General features: G+C 35.2%; 1 protein-coding gene and 1 long non-coding RNA gene across 4 annotated transcripts in view; one reads left to right on the top strand and one right to left on the bottom strand.

Moving 5' to 3' along the window:
• LOC308646149 overlaps positions 1-22984 on the bottom strand; it is a 90786-nt gene that overhangs the window by 23797 nt on the left and 44005 nt on the right. The gene's annotated exons all lie outside the window — the stretch shown is intronic.
• Positions 1-22984, top strand: part of GOLM2 (golgi membrane protein 2) — a 113378-nt gene that overhangs the window by 59260 nt on the left and 31134 nt on the right. For both annotated transcript variants that reach the window (XM_081288803.1, XM_081288802.1), the window contains exons 6-8: positions 148-228; positions 11910-12008; positions 13136-13306. In XM_081288803.1, the coding sequence (XP_081144929.1) occupies positions 148-228; positions 11910-12008; positions 13136-13306 (351 nt within the window). The remainder of the gene's footprint in view (positions 1-147; positions 229-11909; positions 12009-13135; positions 13307-22984) is intronic.

Below are 22984 nucleotides of genomic sequence, written 5' to 3'. Positions count from 1 at the left end.
GAGTTAAAACTGTGTCCAAAACAAGAAGTAAGACATTCAGTCAATGTAGCCTATTGCTTTAAGAACTAATTTTACTTTCCTTCAAAACACTTTGAATTTCTATAAGAAAAAGTTACAGAAATCATATCTTTTTTGTTCCTTGGGCAGAACAAATCAAACGAAGTGGTGATGCAGGGATGCCTGGGATAGAAGAGAATGACCTAGCAAAAGCTGATGATCTTCCCACTGGTAAGTGAAAATTATTAGAGAAGTCAACTAAGGTTATTATTTTTCATGTTACTGCATTCTCTCTTTGGATGAAACTTGGAAAACCACAGATATCTACATAATTGGTATGTCTGGTTAATTACCTATTAATTTCCCAGATCTTTTTTTAAAAATATTTTTAGTTATAGACAGACTCAATACCTTTATTTTACTCATTTATTTTTATGAGTACTGAGGATCGAACCCAATGCCTCACATGTGCCAGGCAAGCACTCTACCACTGAGGCACAACCCCAGCCCCCAGACTTTTTTATATATAAAGTTTATTAAATTTCCTTACTCAATATGTAGAATCCTTGTTTTGCTATTATAAGAGTCAGCCATTTTTCAATCTTTTCTTGATGACTCCATGTTATTGTTCATGAAAGCTATGCTGTGTTGGAGTTATTTGTTGTTTACTAAAAGTACACCAGGCTCTTCTTTCATACTTAGTAGTCCTATATTGCTGGGTTGGTGTGCTAATGTGGGCTAGTAATACTCTTACATGAGTTTAGATTTTAGGGCTTGTCTTGTCTTTCCATTAAATCACCCCACATGTTTATTTTTTTGTTTTTGGGTGCTGCACATTAAACCCAGGGCCACTCTACTGTTGTGCTACAACCCACCTATTTTATTTTGAGACAAGGGCTTGCTAAATTGCAAGGTCTACCCTTCCACCTGGCTTTCCCCACATTTTGGGTGATTTATTCACTTTTTTCCTTTTTCTTCTTTTATGGCCACTTATTTTTTGTGTATAAATTTTCATTAATGTGTTTGCTGCTTATCCATTTTCATTGGAAATCCTAATCCTACTTGCTGTCCTTTTTTTTGAGGGGGCTGGGGGTCCCGGAATTGAACTCAGGAGTACTCGACTACTGAGCCCAGTCCTATTTTGTATTTTAATTAGAGACAGGGTCTCACTGAGATGCTTAGCGCCTCACCGTTGCTGAGTCTGGCTTTGAATTCATAATCTTCCTGCCTTGGCCTCCCATGCTGCTGGGATTACAGGCATGAGCACCATGCCTGGCACTTGCTGTCATCTTATCCCATTCATTATTTCCCTTCATATCTCATTGTTTTTCTATTCTTCTCTAATGTTCTTGGCTATTATATAGATAACTCTCTGCCAAATTCCACTTATTATGGTGGAAAATCAGAAGTAACAGCACATTTTTGCCTCTTCTTGGCTGTTTTTATTCCTTCTCAGTTTCAGCAGTTATTTCTGTGATTATGGCTAAAATTACTGTGTACGTATCTGAAATTACTGTGTCTGAGGCCCAAATGAGTAAAGAGTTTTGTTATCTTCTAAAATTCTTCCATGTCTAAATTCTTGTGGGTTTCCATTTCTTAAATAAAGGAAGGACAAAAGCTGTAACATGAATTTGAAAATACTAAGGTAGCCTTAAGATCCTGGGTTTTAGCCTCCCCCCACAAACGAAAGAAAGGAAAAACAGGTATAGTGATACATGTCTGTAACCCATCTACTCAGGAAGCAGAGGCAGGAGGATAGAAAATTTGAGACAACCCTGGCACCTTAGTAAGACCCTGTCTCAAAAATGATTTTTTTTTTTTTAAGAGTTAGGGATGTAGCTCAGTAGTAGCGCACATACCTGGCATGCATGAAGCCCTGGGTTCAATACACAGTACTGGGGGGTGGGAATATATGTATACACACACACACACACACACACACACACACACACACACACACCACACACACACACATATATATATATATATATATAATTTATTTATTTATATTTTTTTGTTACAACATACTGAGTTAGAATGAACAAGATTTTGTTGTAAGACAATGAAATGATTCAGTGATTTCTAATGTGCGATATCTGGACATCACTGGATATCTGGATATCACTATTACTCAGGGACTTAACTAGAAATGCAGATACTTAGGTTCCAGAACAAATTAGGAGATGGAGCCCAGCAATTGCTCCATCCATTTTAACAAGCTCTCTGGGTGATTTTCATCTGTGTTGAAATTTGAGAACCACTGACTTAACACATTAATTTTTAAAAGTACTGAGAGCAGACACTCTGTATTTTCTTTTTCTTGTTTTGGTATTGGTGTTAAACTCAGGGTCATTCTACCACTGGGAAACATTCCTAGTCTTATTTTTATTTTGAGACGGGGTCTCACTCAGTTAAAGGCTGAACTTGAATTTGTGATCCTCCTGCTTCAGTTGCTGGAATCACAGGGCTGTACCCATGTGTCCATATACCATGTATTTTTCTTCTAAATTTTTGCAGCACTGCTGTAGCCTTAACTTGAGTGAGTTTTAGGTTGATTAATCTTTTTTATTTTGCCTTATTTAATTTTTAAGCGATTTTCAAAATTTTGCCATAGATAAATTGGCGTCTAAAACATCCTGTTCAAGCTGGGTGCACTGGCACATGCCTGTAATCCCAGTAGCTCGGGAGGCTGAGGCAGGAGGATCTCGAACTCAAAGCCAGCCTCAGCAATGGCCAGGCACTGAGCAACTCAGTGAGACCCTGTCTCTAAATAAAATACAAAATAGAACTGGGGATGTAGCTCAGTGGTTGAGTGCCCCTGAGTTCAATCCCTGATACTCAAAGAAAAAAAAAATCCTGTCCAGATATAGGAGCAAGGATTGGTTATCTGCTTGTATGCATTTATTTCTCATGTCATATGTCTATAACATGGCACAATGGCATATACCTGTAATCCTAACTACTTAAGAGTCTGAGACAGGAGGATAGCAAAGTTGAAGGCAGTCTGGGAAACTTAGTGAGACCCTTTTATGAGAATTAAAACAAAAACAAAACAAAAGCTTAGAATCTACCTCAGTGGGAGAGCATTTGTACAGTATTTGAGCCTTGGGTTCAGTCCCCAGTATTGTTCCTCACTACCCCGCCAAAAATTCCATAACCATTTTATTAGAATTAATAGGAATGAATGCTACTTCTAATGAGATACCAACAAATTTATATATAATTTTTAAAATATGAGCTTGTCCTATTAATTCACACAGTATTTACAGCACTATAGCTTGGATCTGGGAACAACACCAAAAATGTATATATATTTTCTGTAAATTTAGCATTAATATAGAAAACATCTGTGTATGCAGGTATTCTCTATATTTTTGTGGCATAGTAGGAGACTTCATATTAATTTTTGTTTATATTTTTTTGTGTGTATGAACACAACATTAAGCATCTCTTTATATGTTTATTTGCCAATCATTTTTGCCTATTTTTCTATCAGATTGTTAGTACTTCTTTTTCTGAAATTAGGAGTTTTCTTAAAATAATATGTAATACAACTATCTTTTTTTATACCATGCATATAAACAAAGAGGAAAATCTTATTTCATACTTGAAATCTCCTTTCTGGTTTTCAGGTCCAGTCAATCTCATACTCATGCTCTTAATGGTTTGCTTTTGGGGAAACTCTATAAGGGTGTGTTCATCAGCTTTCTATCATTATAACAAAATGCCTGAGATAATTTTATTTCTCTCTTTTTAAGAGAGAGAGAGAGAGAGAGAGAGAGAGAGAGAGAGAGAATTTTTTAATATTTATTTTTCAGTTTTCGATGGACACAACATCTTTATTTTATGTGGTGCTGAGGATCAAACCCAAGTGCCCTGCACATGCCTGACAAGCACGTTAATGCTTGAGCCACATCCCCAGCCCATAATTTTATTTCTTATAAAGAAAAAAGGTTTACTTTGAATCATGGTTTTAGAGATTCCAGTCCATTAGCAGGGGTGGACTCATTGTTTTCAGGCCTTTGCGGTTGCTAGATGGCAATGCTAGATTGGCAAATTGTTTCCATCATAGTAAGAAGTAAAAGAGGAAGGGACTGGGTTTACAGTACCTCCTGGTAGGTGCCACCCTGGAGGCCAATTCTTTAACACCTGGGTCTTTGGGGGACATTCATCATCCAAACTAAGGCAAAGGGTAAAAAAAAAAAAAAAAAAAAAAAAAAAGTAGGGAAAATTACTGCTTTTGGATTTTTAATATTAGGTAGATCTAACCTATATATGAAATAATTAATTTTAATTTTCCATAACAGATTTCAACCTTGTTTGCCTACTTTTTTAAAAAATATTTACTTGTTAGTTGTAGTTGGACAAAATACCTTTATTTATTTATTTTTATGTGGTGCTGAGGATCGAATCTGGGGCCTCACACGTGCTAGGCAAGTGCTCTACCGAAGAGCCACAACCCCAGCCCATGTTTGCCTAAATTTTATATTCTCTCTCTTGTTTTTTAAATATTTTTTTAGATGTTATTTTTATGTGGTGCTGAGTATCGAACCCAGTGCTTCACATGTGCTAGGTAAGGATTCTACCATTGAGCCATAACACCAGCTCCCTTGTGCTATGGGGAAGCTTTAAAAAATATACCAACTCCTGAGACCCACTCTAAAGATTTTGGTATATTTGATCTGGGGTGCAGCTTGGGCATTGAATGATTAAGTGCTCACTAGGTGAATGAATTCTGTATCTAAGGAAGAAAGCCACTGCATTAGGAGTATCTCTAAATCTTCACTGTCTAATAGAGTAGCCACTGGTCACACACAGCTAAATTCATTACATTTAAATAAAATTTAAATAAAAATAAAATACAGTTCCTCAGTCAGACTAGCTCTGCTTCAGTGCTCAATGGTCACCTGCAGTTAGTGGCTATTGTGTTGGGCAGCATAGATATAGAATGTTTCCATAATTGCAGAAAGTTCTATTGGACAGCGCTTCTCTAGATTAATATTGGTAAGAGTGGTCTTCTAGGAATGAAGACTGGGGACAGGGATGAAAATGTGACTTACTTTCACTATACAACCTTCTGAACCTTTTACATTTTATATAATATTTGTAAATTACCTATTCAAAAAATTTTTAAGGTAATAAGATAAAAGTGTATTAACCAACTAGACATAATAAGCATCTATTGACTACTTCATCCAACTACAGTAAAATATACATTTTTTCCAACCTCACATGGAACACTCACCAAATTATACCACATTTTGAATCATACAATACATCTCAACAAATTTCAGAGAGTAGAAATCATATAATATCCATTCTCAGATCTCAGTAGAATTAATCTAGAGAAAAGCAATAAAAAATAATTGGAAAATTCTAAAATATGTGGAATTTAAACAACACACTTATAGATAACACATGGGACAAAGAAGAAATATCAAGAGAAATTTTTAAAATATTTTGAATTAAATGAAAACAAAAGCACAACTTGTGGGATGCAGCAAAAGCTATGCTTAGAGGGAAATTTATAGCATTAGATGTACATATTGGAAAAGAAGAAAGGTCTAACATCAGGAAGTTCCCATCTTAGGAATCTAGAAAAAGAAGCGTGTATTAAATCCCAAGTAAACAGAAGAAAAGGTATTATAAAAATTTGGAGTAGAAATCAGTGAAATTGAAAGCAGAACAAAAATCAGTGAAACTGAAAGCTGGTTCTTTGAAAAAATCTACTATAAATTTCTACTGCTATAGAAATGAAAGAAGGCTATCACTACAGATCCCAAGAACATTATAGTAAAGGACAACCTATACCTACAGACTTGATAGCCTAGATGAAATGTACTGATTCCTTCAAGGAAACAATCTGCCAAACTCTGCAAAAAGAAATAGACTGTCTGAATAGATTTACCTATTAAAGAAATTGAATCAATTATTAATAACTTTCTGAACCAGGAAGGTCCAAGCCCTGATGGGTTCACTGGTGAACCAAATACTGAAGGAAAAAAAATTATACCAATTCTCTATAACTTCCTGAAGACAGAAGCAGAGGGAATGCTTTCTGACTCATTTTTTATGCCATTATTACCTTGTACCAAAACCAGACAAAGCTATTATAATCAAACTATAGACCAGAATCTCAACTTAATATAGATGTAAAAATCCTCAATACAATATTAGTAAATTGAATCTATAATGTATAAAAAGAATGACACAGCTAACCAAATGAGAATTTATCCCAGGTGTGCAAAGCTTGTTCAACATCAAAAAATCAGTATCTTATCACTAGACTAAAGAAAAAAAAATTATGACTGTCAATAGATACAGGAAAAAAAATACTTGACACATCCAATACTATTCATGATAAAAACTCTTAAGTAAATTAAGAATACAGAAAAATTTCCTCAACTGGATATAGAATATCTAGAAAAAAATCTACAGCTAATATCATATTTAATGGTGAGAAAGCTTTCGCACTAAACAAGGCAAGGATGTACCTTCTTATCACTTCTTTTCAACATTTACTACTGCAAACCTTAGTAATGTAATAAGACAAGAAGAGAAGTAAAGGGTATACAGATTGTTAAAGAATAAATAAAATTATCTTTGTTAGTAGATGTCATGATCTTTTCCTTAGAAAATCCAAAAGAACCAAAAAACAACTCCTGGCCTGGTGTGGTGGTACACACTGTAGTCCCAGCAGCTCAGGAGGCTGAGGCAGGAAGATCAGAAGTTCAGAGCCAGCCTCAGCAACTTACCAAGATCTTGAGCAAATTTAGCAAGATGGTGTCTCAAAAAAAAAAAAACAACAAAAAAAGAAAAGATGTTTGGGAACGTGGCTAAGTGGTTGAGCGCCTCTGGGTTAAATCCCCAGGACCAAAACAAAACAAAAAATAACAACTCCTGTAACTAATAAACAATTATGAAAATATTGCAGGATACAAGGTTAAAGTACAAAAAGTTAATCACTTTCCTATATACTAGCAATGAGAAAGTGGAATTTGAAATTTAAAACATGAAACATTTATATTAGCACCCCCAAAATGAAATACTTATGTATACATTTAACAAAATATGTACAAAATCCCTGTGAGTAAAACTACAAAATTTAGATGAAAACAATCAAAGGATAATGAAATACATGGGCAAATATTCCAGGTTCATGGATAATATTGTCAAGATGTCAGTTCTTCATCTTGATTTGTAATTTAATGCAATCCCAATCAAAATCCCAGCAAGTTATTATATGGGTATTGACAGACTGATTGTAAAGTTTATATGGAGAATCATTAGACCCAGAATAGTCAACATAATATGGAAGGAGAAAAACAAAGTTGAAGAACTGGCACTACTTAACTTCAAAACCTATTGTAAAGTCACAGTAATCTAGACACTATGGTGTTGGCAAAAGAGTAGACATTTAGATCAATAGAATAGAAAGGGAACTCAGAGACAGATCCACATAAATATAGTAAATTGATTTTTGACAAAATAGCAAAGTCAATACAACAAAACAAAGATAGTCTTCAAAAAATGGTACTGAAATAGCAATGCATGGTGGTGCATACCCATAATCCCAGCAATTCAAGAGGCTGCGGCAGGAGGATTGCAATTTTGAGGACAGCCTCAGCAATATAGAGCCCTATCTCAAAATAAAAGAGAGTTGGCTCAGTGATAAAACACCCCTGGGTTCAATTCCCAGTACCCCCCCAAAAAAATCTAGATACAGATCTTCATAAAAATTAATGTGAGCTGGATATGATGACATATATCTGTAATCCCAGCAATTTGGGAGTTTAAGGCAGTAGGATTATTGGAGGCCTGGGCATCTTAGTGAGCCCCTATCTCAAAATAAAAAATAATGTGATTCAATAATATGGCATCCCTGGTTTCAGCCTCCGTTATTGAAAAAAAAAAATTGAATTAGAGGCCTAAATGTAAAAAGTATAGAACTAGGAGAGAAACCCAAGATAACTTTAGATATTGTGATAACTTTTTAGATACCACACCAAAATCATGATTCATATAAGAAATGATGAAATCGCTGGGCAAGGTGGCATGCCTATAATCCCAGCAGCTCGGGAGGCTGAGACAGGAGGATCTTGAGTTCAAAGCTAGCCTCAGCAATGGAGAGATGCTTAGCAACTCAGTGAGACCCTGTCTCTAAATCAAATACAAAATAGTGCTGGGGACATGGTTCAGTGGCTGAGTGCCCCTAAGTTCAATCCCCAGTACTCCCCCCAAAATGGTGATGTTGAAGTTGAGTAAGGTGGTATACACCTGTGATCTCAGCGACCCAAGGCTGAGGCAGGAAGATCACAAGTGAGAGAGCAGCCTCAGCAATTTAGCCAAACCCTGTCTCAAAATAAAATAAAAAGGACTAGGGTTGTGACTCAATGGTGGAGGTCTCCTGGGTTCAACCCCCAGTACTACTACTAAGAAAAAAAAAAAATGATGTTGAGCCATATTTATTGGCATACAAAGATATCTCTGATTCTGTTAAAAAAATATTTTTTAGTTGTAGATGGACACAATACCTTTATTTATTTATTTATTTTTATGTTGTGCTGAGGATTGAACCCAGTGCCTCACATGTGCTAGGCAAGTGCTCCACCACTGAGTCACAACCCCAGCCCTAGCTCTTGTTTTTTTTTTTTTTTTTTTAAATATTTATTTATTTTTTTTAGTTCTCGGCGGACACAACATCTTTGTTGGTATGTGGTGCTGAGGATCGAACCCGGGCCGCACGCATGCCAGGCGAGCGTGCTACCGCTTGAGCCACATCCCCAGCCTAGCTCTTGTTTTTAAAATGAAAAAAGCAACTTTCAAGAGAGTGATTATAATATAATCTCATTTTTAAAAAATATTTTTAGTTGTTGAGAGACTTTTATTTTATTTGTTTATATGGGGTCCTGAGAATTGAACCCAGTGCCTCATACATGCCAGGCAAGTGCACTACCACTGAGCCCCAGCCCCTATAATCTAATTTTTATGCAGGAAAAAATTATATATTTGCATATACATAGAAAAAAGTCAGAAGAACCTTATACAAAATTGGAGGATAACGTTAGCACCCTTAGTTTTCTCAAATCCACTAGCATTTTTCTAGATCTATTTATTTTTGTACCATTAACTATTACTATTAATTTTGACCACTGGAAAATCTAATTATCCTATCCTAGGTATAAATAAATTATACCTATAAATAAGTTACCTCTTTAGTTCAACAAAAACAAGTCTGGAGTTTTTTTAAAGGAACTTTTAAAGAAAACCGTAAATAAAAAGCAAAGTAAAAACATAGGAACCAAAGTATTTACAGGACATAAATTATGTTTACATTTTCCTAGAAGTAAAAGTCGGCCAGCTGGCTTAACTGATGCATTTAATGAGGCCATAAAGTCCTTGTGGTAGTCCTTTATACAGGCATCTCTAACAAGTCCCATAAAAGTCAGATTTTTTTTGATTCAGGAATATTTGGGAATATTGTAGAAGAAATGGAATGACATGGAAAATACGTATAAAATGTGAAATTAAAATCATTTATAAAACAGTAACATATACAGCTGGGTGTCATGGCACATGCCTGTAATTCCAGCTGCTCAGGAGAGTAAAGCAGGAGGATCATAAGTGCAAGACCAGCCTGGGCAACATGTCAAGACCCTGTCTCAAAAAGAAACCAACCAAATGATATAGAGAAGATCCTAATTTTCTTTAAGTCATAGGATAATACAATGCATAGAAAAAAAGAAAAAACACACCAGAGACACACACTCCAAATTATAGTAGTAATTATCTTTAAATGGAGGAATTACAGTTAAATTTAAATTTCTTTGTAAAGCTAGGGATATGTCTCTGTAGTGGGGCACTTGCCCAGCATGTTCAAGATCCTTGGTTAAATTCTCAGCAATGCCAAAAAATATTATTTGTGCTTTTCTACATTTCTAAATTTTCTGTAGGAACATTTACAAACTCAAATCATTTTGAGACAGGACTTCCCAAAGTTTCTGAGGCTGTCTTTGTGATCCTCCTGTGTCAGCCTTCCAAGTAGCTGAGATGCCTGTACTACCATAGCTGGCAAGTTTGATTTAAAATCTGAGCAACTAAGTATAACTGAAAGCTCAATCCCTGCCCCCAATGCCAAACAATGCCAATAATAAGGACACAGTTTTGAGAAAAGGGAAGAAGAAAGTTTAAAAATGTAATTTTTGAACAGTTCATTTTAAGAAATTCACTTGTTAAAATATGAATTTAATAAACTGGAATTATGGATAAAAAAAAAAAGAAAGTGTATTGCTTTGCTAGCAAAGGAGAAACATAGGGGACTCCGGTCCCCAAAGCTGTGACTCACCCGATCCGGAGGGGCAGGGGGGTGGTCTTAAAGGAACTCTTCAAGGGTTACATTCCAGGTGTACTCTGGTAGCAGGTCCCTGGGTGCCCTGATGGTGTTTTGGGATTTACTTGTTAATTTGGGAGATATTCATTTCCCAAATCCCCTGCAGGCATCTCCTTCCTTCTGTGGGTGTGTTCAAAATCAATTAACTAGGAGAAGAAAACATAACACTGTCTCCCTAATCTTGTTAGGAAGCAGGAGGGAGGGGGGAGGGGGAGGAGGAGAAGAGAGAAAAAAATTTTTCTAAAAAAAAAATAAGCCTTAGAGCAATAAGGGCTATATTCAGAAGGTGAAGGGACCACTGTTAAGTAAGGATAGCATATTGTTAATGTTTTGTCTAATCTGTAAATGCTAAATTTTATTTGTACCACCTATATTAAAAGGTCTCACTGCTGAAATTCTCTATATCTGAAGAGATTTATATTTCTATTCATTCAAATCTTCATGGAGTTTCTATTATGTTCCAGACACTATTGTAAATAGTTGGGATATAGTAATCAACAAGACAGAGTTCATACTGTTATGAAGCTTATTTTCTGATCAGATTATTAATCATGAAAATTCTATAATGGGTGGTATAATGTATCATTTAGTAACCATAAATGATTTAGCTTACCAGCTCTCAGGATTAAAAAATTAGAATAAGCATCATAAGATTAGTGTAGTATAGATTCAAGGTGGGTTTTTTGTTTGTTTGTTTGTTTTTGTTTTCTTTTTTGGTACTGGGTATTGAACCCTGGGGGTGCTCTACCTCTGAGCTATATCCCCAGCCCTTTTTTATTTTTGGTTTTGAGATAGGGTCTCTCTGAGTCACTGGGATTATAGGCTCCCCAGCCCTTTTATTTATTTATTTTTTTATTTCTTAGTTGTAGTTGGACACAATATCTTCATTTATTTATTTTGATTGAACCCAGGGTCTTGCACATCCTAGGCAAGTGCTCTACCACCGAGCCACAATCCCAGCCCCCTCCCTTTTTTTTTTTTTTTAAAGAGAGAGGGGGAGAGAGAGAGAGAGAGGGAAAGAATTTTTAATATTTATTTTTTAGTTCTTGGCGGACACAACATCTTTGTTGGTATGTGGTGCTGAGGATCGAACCCGGGCCGCACACATGCCAGGCGAGCGCGCTACCGCTTGAGCCACATCCCCAGCCCCCCTCCCCAGCCTTTTTTTTTTTTTTTTTAATATTTATTTATTCTTAGTTTCTCGGCGGACACAACATCTTTGTTTGTATGTGGTGCTGAGGATCGAACCCGGGCCGCACGCATGCCAGACGAGCGTGCTACCACTTGAGCCACATCCTCAGCCCCTCCCCAGCCTTTTTAATTTTTTATTTTGATACAGGATCTGGCTGGGTTGTTGAGTGACCTCTTAAATTATTGAGGTTGGCCTCAAACTTGTGATCCTCCTGCCTCAGTCTCCTGAGTCACTGGGATGACAGGGATATACTACCATGCTCAGCTATAGTAGTTGGGTTTTTAGAAAACATGTCAATTGGGAATAATATGTTTTTTTTTTTTTTTCCAGTTTTAAAAAAGCCCCCTGTTTTGGTTTCTCAGCATGAAAGTCATCAAGCAATCTCCCATATTCCAACTAGACAACCTCTTTCCCCAAATATGGCTCCAGGTATGAAGTCTTATTCTTTTGGCATTTCATTTAAAAACCATCTTATTGGTCATGTATTGTTATATAGTGAATAAAACATGTCATTTAGCAGTATAGTGAAGTAGCATTCAAAGACAGGGTCTTGCTGTGTTGCCTATGTTGCTCAGACTGGCCTTAAACTCTCAATTCCTTTTCCTCAGCCTCCTGAATAGTTGGGACTACAGGCATGTGTCACCATGCCTGACCTTCAAGCTATATAAATTAACCTTCCTTCAGAATGTGTTCATAGAACTGGTGGTGTTGCTCTGTGGTAAAAACTGTATTCATAGTTATCTTATTGAGGCCTTCTACAAATTATTACTGTGTAGAAGGCCTTACTTGTTGCTTATGAATATGTGTGTGTGTGTTTTGTGGTGCTGAGGATTGAAAAAAACAGGGCCTTGTGCATGTGAGGCAAGCACTCTACCAACTGAGCTATATCCCCATCCCATGTTTGTTTTCTATTGAATACCTATTTGATTTTATAGAGGGTTCTAAAATGAGAATTATTGAAAGGAGGTGCTTTGGGGAAGATCATGGAAAGGAAAGATATAGAAATCAGTGGCACAAGAGGTTTATGATTCCAAAATTAATAGTAATAAGGATCTAATCAAGATTTTGATGAGGGGAAAAATGAGAGGTGGGAGAAAGAGAGGTTATATCAAGAAGATACTGCTAAGAAAGAATCTAGAGTTAATTGTGAATCATTGTGTAGATGAAGGCAATGAAGAAACTAGAAATTTCAAAAGCCTTGTTGGATTTTAGAGAATTTTGACAGCAATATGGAGTTTGGAGAGAGGAAAAGAAATGGATATCATTGCTATATTAATGTCTGGATTTTTACTGTGTATATATCTCTTTGGTGAATAGGTTTATAATTGGTAATGGACATACTCATTTGTGAATGATTGGCAAACTTTGCATAGCTGAAACCACACTGGTAATTAAAGTAAAGCTTAAAAAACAAACAACAACAACAACAACAAAAAGACTAAATGACTATCCAATGTCAGATAATAATGTTTCTTAACTTTTCTAAAAGAGGGCTCTCATGAAATTCTTCTGTAGAAGAATTAACGTTCTTTTAATTTGATGTTTTTATACCATAGGTTCATATGTAAACCACAATGGAAATCCTGGCACTTCAAAACAGAACCCCTCCAACCCTCTTCAGCGTTTAATTCCAGGCTCAAATTTGGAGAGTGAACACAGAATTCAAACAGATATATTAAAGCAGGCCACTAAGGATAGAGTCAGTGATTTCCACAAATTGAAGCAAAGTAAGAATCAATTGATGAATACTATGTTAAAAAGATTTCTTTGAATATAATGTTTATAGGACTGAATCAAGGTCTTCATTATTACATTCTTTAATGATTGTGTAGAGAAGTTATATGTATATAAAGTATAATAGTGTTAAAATTTAAAAGAAAAGCAGGATATTTTTTGTTTTTTATTTGTTGAAAAGCAGGTTTTAAATGGGTAGAAACAAAGAAATATTTAAAAGCTGATCATATTATTTACTGTTAAATTATAAATTTCAGTTGAGTTATTTTTTTTAAATACTATTCTTAAGAATTTAAGCTTCTTTACAGAAATGAGAAAAGATATACTTTGTTAGGTTAATGAATGGAAACTTTAAGAGGGAAGGAAAGTAAAATAATTTTGAGAAATGGAGGATTCTGGGGGAAACATACACTTTGGAGAGAATTGCCATAGTGGGTAGTCAATACTACTTCCTCCTCTCCTTTCAATTACAGTTTGCTTCATTTAGGTGTTAGGAGAGACATGAAACAGATTGAACAAATTCCTAGCACTCTTATAGTGAACTATGGCTGCTTAATTATTTCAGAGATATTGATTTTGATAAATCGACAATTTCTGTTAATCTGTATAACTCTCTGGTTGGTGGGTTCTCAGGAAATGTAAGAAAAACCTCTGGTAGCCCAGTAAATTTGGAGCTAGAGGGTATAGCTTTAGGTCAGCTCCCTTAAACTGTGCTTTTCATTCTTACTTTTCCTGTCTTCTTTCTACCTTCAATTCTGAATAGTCAGAATATCTAAAAGCTCTAGTTTGTCTTTTTGATGGTTTCTATGATAACTTTTCAGAGTAGTATGTAGTCAGTTATTTGTATATAGGTTGCTTATAGGTTGAAAACTGGACAGTTACTATTTTTGAATTTATTCAAAATTTATTTGTTGGTCTTTTAACAAGTATTCATGTTTTTACACATATATAAATATATAGTTTGCATACATTGACTTCCTTGGTTTTTCTTTTTTTTTTTTTTAATACCGGGGATTGAACTCAGAGGCCCTCCACCACTGAGCCATATTCCCCAGCCTATTTATTATTTTTGTATTTTGAGAGAGGGTCTCACTAAGTTGCCCATGCTGATCCTCCAGCTTGTGATTCTCCTGCCTCAACCTTCCAAATTGCTGGGATTGCAGGTATGCATCACCATACCTGGCAAAGCCTATTGACTTTTAAACTCTTAACTACAAATTATTTTCCATGAAGCATAAATCAATGCATGTACTATTTTTTAAAATTTATTTTTTAGTTGTTGAGGGACCTTTATTTTATTCATTTATTTATATGTGGTGCTGAGAATCCCAGTGCCTCACACATGCAAGGCAGTTGCTCTACCACCGAGCCACAAATACATACTATTTTTTAATTACTTTAATTAAAATTATTTCTTGTGGGCTGGAGTTGTAGCTCAGTGGTAAAGTCCCTGCCTAGCATGCATGAGGCACTGGGTTCAATTCTCAGCATGCATATAAATAAAAAATTAACTGATTAATTAAAGGCTCATCAACAACTCTTAATTTAAAAATGAAATTATTTCTTGAATGTCTTTTATCAAATAGTTATATACTTGTCATTGTGTGTACACTGGGGATTGAACTCAGGGCCTCCAGCATGCTAGGCAAGTGCTGTACTACAGAACTACATTCCAGCCCTTTTTACTTTGAGAGTCTGGCCTTGAACTTGTGTTCCTCTTGCCTCAGCCTAGTAAATGTGACCACAGGCATGCAACACACACACACACACACACACACACACACATATACACAAATACATTTACATTTATTAAGTTGCACTTAAGCAATAAGAATAGTTAATTTAGTTCTACTCTGATTCTCTCTTTTTGTAATACTGGGGATTAAACCCAGGGGCATTCTACCACTGAGCTAAATCCCCAGCCCTTTTTGTTTTTTAGTTTTGAGACAGGGTCTTGCTAAGTTTCTGAGGCTGGCCTTCAATTTGTAATCCTTCTGCCTCAGCCTTCTAAGTAGCTGGAGTTACAAATGTGCAGTAGGCTCTACTTTACTTTCTTACTGATTATTTAGATTTCTTTGTATTTTCTCATTTTAGTTGATTGTGACTATCTTTTTTTCTTTTAATTATTTCCTGTTTCACCTATTTTGAGTATACCTTTAAAAGTATAGTACTAAGAATGAACTTACTGGATCAAAGCATTTAATTAGCTTCTTAGTTCCTGTTATATATTGCAGATTGTTATTTTTTTTAATATATATTATTTATTTATTTATATGCCGTGCTGAGAATTGAACCCAGTGCCTCACGCATGCTAGGCAAATGAGTCACAACACCAGCCTCCGTCAGATTATTTTTTTAGAACATTTTATAGTGTCACTGGAGATACTTATCTGTTTTCCTGTGGCCTGGCCTGACCACATTGATATTTTTAATCTCTTTTATAAGTTATTTAGAATTTAATGAAGCCTGGTATAGTGGCATACATCTATGATCCAAGGTACCTGTGAGGCTGACAGTGGCTCTTTAGAGTCTAGTAGCTCAAGGAAAACCTGGGCAACATGGTGAGACATTGTTGGGAAAAAAACAGAATATAATGATTTTCTTTTTTTTAAGTATATATATTTTTTCTTTTAGTTGTACACGGACACAATACCTTTATTTTATTTAATTGTTTTTATGTGGTATTGAGGATCAAACCCAGTGCCTCATACATGCTAGGCAAGCACTCTATCACTGAGCTACAGCTTGGCCCCATGATTTTCTTAATGATATTTTAGTAGGCATATCCTTCCTGGTGTAGCCTGCTTTTTTGATTATTTCATTTTTATTTTATTTTGGGAGGGGGATTTTTGTTTGTCTTTTCTGTTTGTTTTGAGATAGTGTTATGCTTTTTTGCCCAGACTGGCTTTGAACTCTTGGATTTAAGTGATTCTTCCACCTCAGCCTCCTGAATAGTAGCTAGGGTTATAGATGTATGTCTTCAGGCCTAGCTGGCATGTTTTTGTTTTGCTTTGTTTCTGTTGCTGGGGTTTGCCGGACCTCACATGTGCTATAGCCCTAGTTGGCTTGTATTTTTATGTGAGGAGTTTTCTTGGGATTATTTCCTGGTATATAATGTGTATATCAGATTTGACCACTTAGCCTGAGAACTTTGTAGATTAGTCCTGTATATTTATATAAAATATTTTTAAATAATTAAGACACTAATTTAAAAAATATATATTTTTAGTTGTGGATGGACACAATACCTTTATTTATTTTATTTCTTTTATGTGGTGCTGAGGATCGAACCCAGTGCCTCACACTGCTAGGCAAGTGCTCTACCACTGAGCCACAACACCAGCCCAGGATACTAATTCTTATATATTGCTTTAATAACATTTTTCTTCTTTGCAACTTTTCTGACATGAGACTTATTTTTATGCTTTATATGTAAAAGGTTCCCCCACTCCTTGTATTGGGGATGGAAGCTAGGTAAATGTTCTACCACTTGGCTATATCCCCAGCCTTTTTGAGACAGTTATACCCCACTGTACATACTGTCCTTGAAATTTTGATCCCCCTCTTGTTTCAGACACCCCAGCAGCTAGGATTACAGTTGTGTATTGTCACTCCTGGCAAGTGTTTTTTTTTTTAATTAAAAATAATTTTTGTTGTGGTAATAAAATTTACTAAAGTAGGGCTGGGAATATGGCTCAAGTAGTAGTGTGCTTTCCTGGCATGCGTGAGGCACTGGGTTCAATCCTCAGCACCACATAAAAATAAAATAAAGATATTGTGTCCACCTAAAGCTAAAAAATATTTTTAAAAAAATTTACTAAAGTATACATTTCAGTGACATGTGATGCATTCACAGTGTTGTACAATCATCATCATCACTCTCTAGTTCCAAAACATTTTTATCACCCCAAAAGAAAACCCATACCTATTAAATAGTCATTCGCTGGTCTCTCATGCCCACAGTCCCTGGCAGCTATTAATCTGCTTTCTGTCTCTATGGATTCATGTATTGTGGATTGTTATTTATAGAAATCATAAAATAGGTGGCCTTTAGTGTCTGGCTTCTTTTACTTAGCATAATGTCTTCAAGTTGCAGCCATGGTTGTTTGGCATGTGTCAGTGCTTTATTCCTTTTTTTATGACTGGATAATATTCCACTGTATGTGTACATTTTGCTTATCCATTAATCTGTTGATGGACATTTGGATTGTTTCTACTTTCCTGCTATTAAGAGTAGCACTTTCTGGGGCTGGGGATGTGGCTCAAGCGGTAGCGCGCTCGCCTGGCATGCGTGCCGCCTGGGTTCGATCCTCAGCACCACATACAAACAAAGATGTTGTGTCCGCCGAAAACTAAAAAAAAAAAAATAATAATAATAATAAATATTAAAGAAAAAAAAGAGTAGCACTTTCATGATGGTGTGCATATATCCTTGCTTCTGTGCAGTGATGTATGTGTGTGCACATGTAAGAGACCTGATACACAGAAAACAGCGTTTGGCAGTGTTGAAGTGGCTTTTAATTACCATTTGTTTTGTTGGACATATGTCTTTTTTAAACAAACTGATACTTAATCATGTCATACTTGGTTGATTGTTTTGAGTCTTAAATGTTTTCTATTATTGATTTAGACTGTCACAATTCTGTATCATTACTGACTTAAGAAAGATTCACTTATACTTCTGAAAGATGTGTTTTCTTTCAGAAGATTTTCCTTTGAAACAAATGTGTGAAATTGAAAATATATCCCTGTTATAAATTAATAAATGTGGAAATAGCATTGTTTCTAAAACAATTTCAAGTACATAAAACTTTCAGGATCTTCAGGACTTTTAAAGCGTGTTTGTATTTATTTTAGTAAGAATTTCTTTTTATCAGTACATGTTGAATTCTGTTTTTTAATTAAACACAAAGCTTGGATTTCAGAAAGAGGGGGGAGACTAGCTGGAGTTCCCAGAATGTGTTGCTATTTTTAATTAACAAAGGGGAAAATGTATATAAACAGATATAAAAGTTACCACAAATTCTATGAACTTAAATCTGTTATTCATTGTTTTAAAACTTTCTCTTTTAGAATTTCCATTCTGCATGCCAAAGCAGTAAAATGGATTTTAAAGATGTATATTAGACCAATGTCCATTTGTTTAAAAGTACCAAGTGAAAATATTTATTCCATGCATTGGAAGAAAACTTGTTTACCTGGGGCTGGGGTTGTGACTCAGCAGTAGAGCACTTACCTAGTACATGTGAGGCACTGGGTTTCATCCTTAGCACCATAAAAATAAATAAAAAAATAGAGGAATGGTGTCCATCTACAACTTAAAAAAAATCGTTTATCTATTGAATGTTACCTCTTTATCTAGAGCTTTTAGATGTAATAAAAGAAAAGCCTTCAGTTAAAAAAGAATAGCACTACTATGGAGATACCCATACAAGTTTTTATTGACACCTGTTTTTAATGCTTTGGGGTTTGTACCTAGATGTAGAATTGCTGAGTCATATGGTAATTCTTAGTTTAGCTTTTTGAGGAATTGCCAAATTATTTTCTATAGTAGCTGTACAATTTTACATTCCCACCAGCAATATACAAGAATTATAGTTTCTCCACATCCTCTCCAACACTTAATATTTTCTTTCCCTCTTTCCCTTCATCTCTCCTCACTCCTGTTTTCCTGTCTTTCTTTCTGTTGCCATCCTAGTGGATGTGAAATGGTAACTCATTTTGTTTTTGGGTTTTGTTTTTTTTTGCTTATTTTGGGGTGCTGGGGACTGAACCCAGGGCCTAGAGCAACTTAGGTGAGCTAATTGTGGTTTTGATTTACATAGCCATAATGACTAATGATGTTGAATATCTTTTTTTTAGATATTTATTTATTTATTTATTTATGTATCTTTAATTTTAGGTGGAAACATTAGTTTGTTTTTATGTGGTGCTGTGTTTCGAACCCAGTGTCTCTCGCATGCTAGGCGTGCACTCTACCACTGAGCCACCACTCCAGCCCAATATCTTTTTTTTAATATATTTTTTTTAGCTGTAGATGGACACAATACCTTTATTTATTTTTATGTGGTGCTGAGAATCGAACCCATTGCCTCATATGTCCTAGGCAAGCACTTTACCACTGAGCCACAACCCCAGTCCTGATGTTGAATAACTTTTCGGGGACTTCTTGGCCATTTGTTTTAGAGAAATGTCTGTTGTCATTTGCCTTTTTAAAAAATTGGATTGTTTAGCTGGGCATTGTGGCATACGCCTGTAATCCCAGTGGCTCAGGAGGGTGAGGCAGAAGGATCACAGGTTTTAAGCCAGCTTCAGCAACTTAGCAAGGTTGTAAGCAACCTAATGATGCCCTGTCTCAAAAAAAAAAAAAAGGGGGGGGGCTAGGAATGTGGCTCAGTGTTTATCCACACTTAGTATCAATCCCTGGTACCAATAAAATAAAAAAAAATTGGATTGTTTGTCTTTATTGTTGAGCTGTAAGAATTCTTTATATACCTTGGATACTGCACCTTCATTACATACATTGTTCACAGACATATTTGTCCATTTTGTGAGTTGTCATTTCACTTTCTTGATAGTATCCTTCAGTGCACAAAAGTTTTTAATTTTGATGAGGTCTCATTTAATTAATCTATTTCTTCTTTTGTTATTCATGGTTGGGGATATCATATCTAAGAGTCTTCTGCCAAAATACTGTCATGAAGGTTTCCCCCCCACTTTATTTTCTTCTAAGAATTTTAGAGATTTAGCTCTTTATAGTTAATCTTTGATCGATTTTAAATTAGTTTTTGTATATGGTAGGATTTTTTTCAGGTTTGTTTCTTTTGAGGGGATACTGTGGAATCTATCCTTTTTGGTTTTTATTTTGAGACAGGCTCTCTTGCTAAGTTGCTGAAGCTGGCCTCAAATTTGTGATCTTCCTGCCTCAGACTCCCTAGTTTCTGGGATTACAGGTGTGCACCATCACACCTAGCTAGGTTATCTTTAATTTCTTTCAGCAATATTTTATAGTTTTCAGAGTACAATTCTTGGACTGTCTTGATTAAATTTATTCCTAAACTTTTTATTATTTTTTTGAATGTATAATTTTTTAGTTATTGATGGACCTTTATTTTTATTTATTTATCTATCTATATGTAGTTTTGAGGATCGAATCCAGGGTTTCACACATACCAGGAAAGCACTCAGTTACCACAACCTCAAATCCCATTTTCATTTTTGTTGTTATTATAAATCAAATTGTTTTTATAATTTCTTTTTATATTATACATTGTTAGCACACAAGAATTGGACTGATTTTTGTATATCTATCTTATATATATTGATGCAAAAGCTTTATATCTGTTGATAGTTAGACATGTCACTCTTGGGCTACAGTTGTAGCTCAGTGGCAGAGCACTTGCCTAGCATGTGTGAGGCACCACATAAGAATAAAAATAAATAAAATAAAGGTATTAAAAATTATAAAAGAATAAAAAGAAAAAATATAAAAGAAAAAACATCATTCTGGATTCTTCCAATAGTATTTTTTTATAGGCACAAATATCCTATAAATTTTTTTTAATGGCTTTTTTCTAATTGATTATTTGACCTGCTTGGAATTCATAATGATCTAAATTAACTTTCTCTATACTAATACTGTTTTATTTCAGGATTCTTATTAATTTGTTATTTTCCCTTTGGGGGATATTACCTCTGTTTTATTTTATAAAAGTTAAATTATTTGGGCTGGGGATGTGGCTCAAGCGTAGTGCACTAGCCTGGCATGCCTGCGGCCCAGGTTCGATCCTCAGCACCACATACCAACAAAGATGTTGTGTCCGCCGAGAACTAAAAATAAAAATTAAAAAAAAAATTCTCTCTCTCTCTCTCTCTCTCTCTCCTCTCTCTCTCTTAAAAAAAATTAAATGATTTTACTTTAATATTTTAACTTATCTCCAGAATGTACATTTTTGATGATTCTTGTTTTTATCTTCAGCATATGGGTTTTTTTTTTTTAAGAGAGAGAGAGAATTTTTTTTTAATATTTATTTTTTAGTTTTCGGTGGACACAACATCTTTATTTTATTTTTATGTGGTGCTGAGGATCGAACCCAACGCCCTGCGCGTGCCAGGAGAGTGTGCTACCGCTTGAGCCACATCCCCAGCCTGAGCATATAGGTTTTTTGTTTTTGCTTTTGTATCAGGGATTGAACCCAGGGGCATTCAACCACTGGGCCACATCCCCAGCCTGTTATTTATTCTTTAAATTTTGAGACAGGATCTTGTTAAGTTGCTTGAGGCCTCACTAAGTTGCTAAGGCTAACTTTCAACTTGTGATCCTCCTATCTCAGCTTCCTAGCCATTGAAATTACAGGCATGGGCCAGTGTGCTCGGCTATCTTCAGCATATGGTTTTGAAAACTATTGTTTTATACTGATTTAAACTTACCTTAAAATTTAAGAAAGCTATTTTTTTCTATTTTCTTTAAAAAAATTCACTTTCAGTTTATTTATTTTTGTTGTTTTCCCCTTTTTCTTTTTTGGAACGTGCATCCAGAGTCTCCTATATGCTAGGCAAGTGCTCTACTAGAGCTCTAACCCTGATCTGATTTATTAAGTTCTAAAACTAGTTTTCAGAAAACTTAATTTGTTTTTAATTAAATCTGTTTTCTATTCATTAAATGTGTTTACTATAACCTAAGTACTATTTACTATCTTTGTTCTTTGCATTTTAGACTCTATTTATTCATACGTCATTTGGCTCACTGTGTTGTATAGTTTTCTCTGAATAAATATCTGATCTTCCAAGTTCAATTATGTATAATTATTGTTTTTTTCTTCATTGTTTTCAATTTTTTATCTTGTTTTTCCCCACATGCCTTCAATGAATTTTTAACTAACTTATTTAATTTTCTTATTTTGCATTTTATATTTTTATTGGTGCGCTATAATTATACATAACAGTGGGATTTGTTGTTAAATATTCATAATACACATGATGTAACAATGTAATTTGGCCATTATAATTTCCCAGTGATTCCCTTTCCTTCTCTTCCTCCTTCTCCTATCCCTTTCCTCTACACTACTAGTCTCTCTTCTATTTTTATGAGACCACCTGCTCCCCACTTTGTTTTTCTTTTTCTTTTTTTTTTTTTTTTTTGGTACTGGGGATTGAACTCAGGGACACTCAACCACTGAGCCACATCCCCAGCCCTGTTTTGCATTTTGTTGGGAGACAGGGTCCCACTGAGTGGTCTAGCACCTTGCTGTTGTTGACGCTGGCTTTGAACTCATGATTCCCCTGCCTCAGCCTCCCAAGCTGAATTGCCCATATATTAATTAGGGTTTTGGTGATAATTTTTTCCGTTTTTTAAAAAAAATTTAGATATTAATCTTTTGTCAGAAGAGTAGCTAACAAAGATTTTCCTCCCATTGTATAGATTGTTTCTTCACATTCTTGTTTCCTTTGTTGTGTAGAAGTTTTTTAATTTGATACCATTCAATTTATTAATTCTAGGTATTATTTTCCAAGCTTCAGGGGTCCTGTTGAGAAAGTCATTGCCTATGCCTATATGCTACATTTTCTTCTAGGAGTTATATAATTTCTGATCTGTTCCTAGGTCTTTGATCCATTTTGAGTTGGCTTTTGTACAAGGTGAGAGATAAGGATCTAGTCTTATTCTTCTACAT

The sequence above is a fragment of the Spermophilus citellus genome (assembly GCF_964194105.1).
Source record: "Spermophilus citellus genome assembly, chromosome: 4".
Taxonomy (NCBI): Eukaryota; Metazoa; Chordata; class Mammalia; order Rodentia; family Sciuridae; genus Spermophilus; species Spermophilus citellus.
Note: the sequence above shows the minus strand (reverse complement) of the source record. Positions and strands in the feature narration are given on the sequence as shown.